Source organism: Myotis davidii, unplaced genomic scaffold (assembly GCF_000327345.1).
Source record: "Myotis davidii unplaced genomic scaffold, ASM32734v1 scaffold271, whole genome shotgun sequence".
Taxonomy (NCBI): Eukaryota; Metazoa; Chordata; class Mammalia; order Chiroptera; family Vespertilionidae; genus Myotis; species Myotis davidii.
Window position 1 is genome coordinate 30,627 of NW_006284839.1, and position 4,811 is coordinate 35,437.

The 4,811-nt window shown below is 35.3% G+C and overlaps 1 protein-coding gene across 4 annotated transcripts in view; it reads right to left on the minus strand.

The window, feature by feature from the left end:
* Positions 1 to 4,811, minus strand: part of HELLS (helicase, lymphoid-specific) — a 51,683-nt gene that overhangs the window by 20,497 nt on the left and 26,375 nt on the right. For all 4 annotated transcript variants that reach the window (XM_006755079.1, XM_015557912.1, XM_015557903.1 and 1 more), the window contains 3 exons: positions 4,217 to 4,413; positions 1,785 to 1,881; positions 261 to 422 (listed from right to left, as the gene is read on the minus strand). In XM_006755079.1, the coding sequence (XP_006755142.1) occupies positions 261 to 422; positions 1,785 to 1,881; positions 4,217 to 4,413 (456 nt within the window). The remainder of the gene's footprint in view (positions 1 to 260; positions 423 to 1,784; positions 1,882 to 4,216; positions 4,414 to 4,811) is intronic.

The window sequence follows — 4,811 nt, forward strand, 5'->3', positions numbered from 1 at the left end:
CGGGAATTATTGGGGGGGAAAAAAGAGGTACAAATGTAATAATCTGAACAATAAAGACTTAATTATATATAAAAAAAAAGGAATTAACGTATGAGATATCACTTAAATTTTAGGACCATAGCATTACTGGCCTTTTGCCTTTCACTTCAGTTAGAAATTCACAAGTCCTGAAAAAAGGTGATGATCCCTAAGACTGAAATCAACCATGAAATTTTCTATGCCAGCTGTCTTATACAGTTTATTTCAAATCCACACTCTACCTCGCTGGATCCAAACATGTTTGCAATTGTACGGTTCACAATGGCTGTATAAAAGGTCTCCTGTTTCTTTGAAAGTGGTGCATAAACGACTACTTCTCGTTTAGGAGGAACTTCAAGAGCAACATCAGATTTTAGTCTTCTCAGTAAGAAAGGTGTTAGAATCTAAAATTTAAACATAAATAAACGTGAATACTGTACATTCCTATTTTGGGGAATACTTTCCCAACAGGTTCCTTTCCCCCTTCTCTTTTCTTCCTATGTAAATATTATAAAGTCTCAAAAGATGAGGTAATATGTCTCCTTGAGATTTTCCCAGACCAGGTCACCACATGACAAATATAGTATTCACAATTTATTAGTTTCCTAATAAATACTGAATATTTTAAAAAGCCAATATAGGTTCTGGATTAGTAGGAAACCAATGAATCAACTAATCAACCCAGAGATGTGGACATGAAAACCTTCTATAAATTCTAAAGCTTTAACTTAAAATTACTCTCTTTTATTAGATATGTGATGACAACTAATGTTCACATTTTTAAAACAGAAGCAAAAGGTACTTATACCATTATTAAACTTCTTAGATCTTTAAAATAAATTCCCCATTTGATGAACAAGAATAGATCCAGAGACAAATGTTAGGGGAGAGGGGGTGGTTAGAGCAACCAAAGGACTTGTATGCATTCTTATTAGCATAACCAATGGACACAGACACTGGACGGTGGGGGCTTGCCCAGGGTGGGAATGAATGCTGGTGGTGGGTTAATTGGAGAAAAGGGAGACATATGTAAAACTTTAGACAATAATAAAAAAAAAAATTCCCCAGAGGTAGACAGCTGAGAGATTTTATGAGAAAGAGAACAATGACCAGTAGTGTGTGTTTAGAAAAAAAGAAAAAACAAAAAAAGTGTATAGACATCAGCCCAGAAACAAATATACTTAAAGAAAATTAGCCAGATAAAAGGTAAGATTTGATAGGATAAGTATGATTTGTGATTTTTACTTTCCATTTCTATACTGTTTCAGATTGTTACCATAAATATGTATAAACTTTAAAGTAAAAATACATATAAGGATTTTGAATGAAATTGTCAAAACACGATTAAGCAGCTTTTCAGGCCCACATATAAATATAATTTGGAGACCTTTGAAAGATTATTTTGCCTGAAATAAAGACAGTTGGATGGGTGGAGACTGTGGGAAACATTAATAATGGATCATGCAAAGAAGTAAATTATGCAAATATTACTGGCAAACATTGCATAAAAACCATTTAATTTTACTTTTTGACAAACATACCAGTAACTGTTAGGGGTCAAATGACTATAAATGGAAAAAAAAGCCAAATTTCAGAGCATTTGAGTTCTGCGGTAAAGCCATGTGATCTCTGGGGGTGGCGGAATATATATTAAATTTGGGAGGATCCTCATTTTTCAAAATCTACAATGAGTTGAGAACAGTTGATCTTTAGGGTTCCTTTTTTATTCTAAGTCTACAGTAAGCAAAATAAGAAAAAGTCAAAACCTGGTGCAGCATATGCAATACATTCTGTTCTCTTTCTTTAGCAATAATATCTTCAGCAGTTTCAGAAAGACTAGTGATATCAAACCAAGATTCAAAGCTGTAAGAGAAATGATTACCAGTTATCACATAAATCAATTATACTAACATGATGTGTTTCATATTTTTAATTTTATATTAACCTGATTCTTAAGCAGGTATTTTCTTTAAGTGAGCATACTTTTTATTTATACATTAACATAACCTTACAATAGTACAAAAATCAAATGAACAATAAGGGATATATATTTTTTCCTTTTAAAAATGCAGACTGCCACCGAAACCGGTTTGGCTCAGTGGATAGAGTGTCAGCCTGCGGACTGAGAGGTCCCGGGTTCGATTCCGGTCAAGGGCATGTACCTGGGTTGCGGGCACATCCACGGTGGGGGATGTGCAGGAGGCAGCTGATCGATGTTTCTCTCTCATCGATGTTTCTAACTCTCTCTCCCTTCCTCTCTGAAAAATCAATAAAATATATTTAAAAAAAAAATGCAGACTGCCATCTCATTTGGATGTGTCTGGAGTCTTGGAAGTTTGACCACCCTATGTTCTCCTACAAATGGACCTTGAGAGCTTGTGTGGCAGGTCTAACAGGGGAGTGCAGCCACTGCCACATCTTGACTGAAAAACACCCTGACCAGGGACTGGTCACGTCTTCAGCCTAGCGCACAGCTTCAGGAGGAATGCACATGGAGTGGTGAGGGACGAAGGGGACACCCGCCTAACTGAATCAACCTAGTAATCAAATGGGGTGACAGATGTTGCAACCTAGTAATCAAATGGCCAGATCAGCCTCAAATCCTTTTTAAACATTTTAATAAAGTGATTAAAATGTAAACTATCTTTGAAATCTAAGGCAGTAAAGATATAAATATAATATGAGGCAACTAATGTCTTTTATAAATCCAGATTTCTACCACCATGTTTTAACTCAGTAGGAATATGTATGTCCTGAAAATGTTGTCCTTAATCAATGTTCTGTACTAACAATCAGATAGCCTGGCCTTGGGCCATTTGGAAACCAGAGGTGAAAAATTTATTCTCAAAATGAAATATTCAGTTATTTTCCTATATTAAATTAACCTTCCCTCACTGATGCTAAAATTATTTTGCCGTCCTGATTTTGATATTTCCATCTTAATTATTTTTAACTTCTGTTAAGATTATTTTCTTATCCATTCTGAACATACTAATTTTTGGTTTTCATAATATAAGATTCAAAGTTTATAGAATAAAAAACACTAGGTTGAAACTGGGAAATCTTGGTTTTACTTTTGGCTCTGGTGTTAGCTAGTGACACGTGTGTGTGTGTGTGTGTGTGTGTATAAATAAATAAATTGGGGGGGTTAATCCTCACTGGAGGATATTTTTCCATTGATTTTTAGGGAGAGCAGAAAGAGAGGAAAGACAGAGAGGAACATCCATGTGAGAGAACCCATCTATTGGTTGCCTCCTGCAACTGAGGTATGTGCCCTTGACTGGAATCGAACCCAGGAAAGACCCTTCAATCTGCAGGCAGATGCTATCCCCGAGTCAATCGGCTAGGGCATATGTTCCACTCTTGACACAAATTTTGTGTGAACAAATAAAATATTTTAAAGGTTTTTTTAAAAAAAATTTGCATTGATTAAAGGAAAACTATTAAGTTGAGAACAATTAAAATATTTGTTAACTTTGTAAAACACATTCAGATGCTTTTCCCTCATTTTATCCTTACAAAACAATTCAGGGGATAGAGGTTAAATATATCCCCTATCTCACAAGAAAACCCTGGCGTAAATTTACTAGTTAGTCCTAGTCAGTTTGGCTCAGTGGATAGATCATTGGTCTGCGGACTAAAGGGTGCCGAGTTCAATTTCGGTCAAGGCCACCTGCCAGGGTTGCAGGAGGAAGCCTATCGATGATTCTCCCTCATTACTGATGTTTCAGTCTCTCTCTCCCTTCTTCTCTCAAATCAATAAAAATAAATTTAAAAAAAAGAGGGGAACATATAGGGAAAGGAATTGGTGAAAGGTGATAAAAAAGTCGAAACTTCCAGTTATGAGATAAATGAATAGGACTGTAATTGATGACTACAATTAACACTCCTGTATGATATATAGGAAAGTTGTTAAGAGAGCAGACCCTTAGAGTTCTTATCACAAGAAGAAATACTTTTCCTTATTATTGCAGATGACAGATGTTAACTAAATCTATCATGATACTCATTTCACAATATATGTAAATCAAATCATCATGCTATCATCCTAAACTTTTAGAGTGGAGTATGTCTATTACTTTGCAATGAACCTGGGGATAAAACATCACAAACAGTAAAATATACAATATATAACAGAACAGAGTATTTGGAAAGGTTAGGGAAATCTAGAAAGAGTTCAAATGACTGGCTTACCTACCTTTTCAAATCATCAAATACATCTGGTAACAAAAAGTTAAGCAGTGACCAAAGTTCTGATAAATTGTTCTGCAAGGGAGTCCCAGTCAAAAGAAGTTTGTTATCCGCATTGAATCGTTTTAACTCCCTGATTAGACGGCAGTTCATGTTCTTGATCCTGTGTCCTTCATCTACTATTAAGTATTTCCAATAGCAATGCTGAAAAAGAATTTAGGGAAAAAATGTTTTATGATACCGCAATTTTTCCTAAAAACAATTCTGAAAATAAAACCTCTATTAGAGATGAATTTTAAATTTTATCAAATTGCATTTCTGTGTTTATTGAGATAATGCTTTCCTTTGATCTATTAAAAGGATAATTTTCCTAAACTAATGCATACTTGTGTTCCTGAAATAGACCTCACTTGGCCACGAACTAAAAATTAAAGCCGGAGAAACCAAGATGGCGGCATAGGTTAACGCTGGAGATTGCTGCCTTGAACAACCACTTCAAAAATAAAACTAAAAGACGGAACGGACATCATCCAGAACCACAGGAAGGCTGGCTGAGTGGAAATTCTACAACTAGGAGGAAAGAGAATATCATACCCAGACTC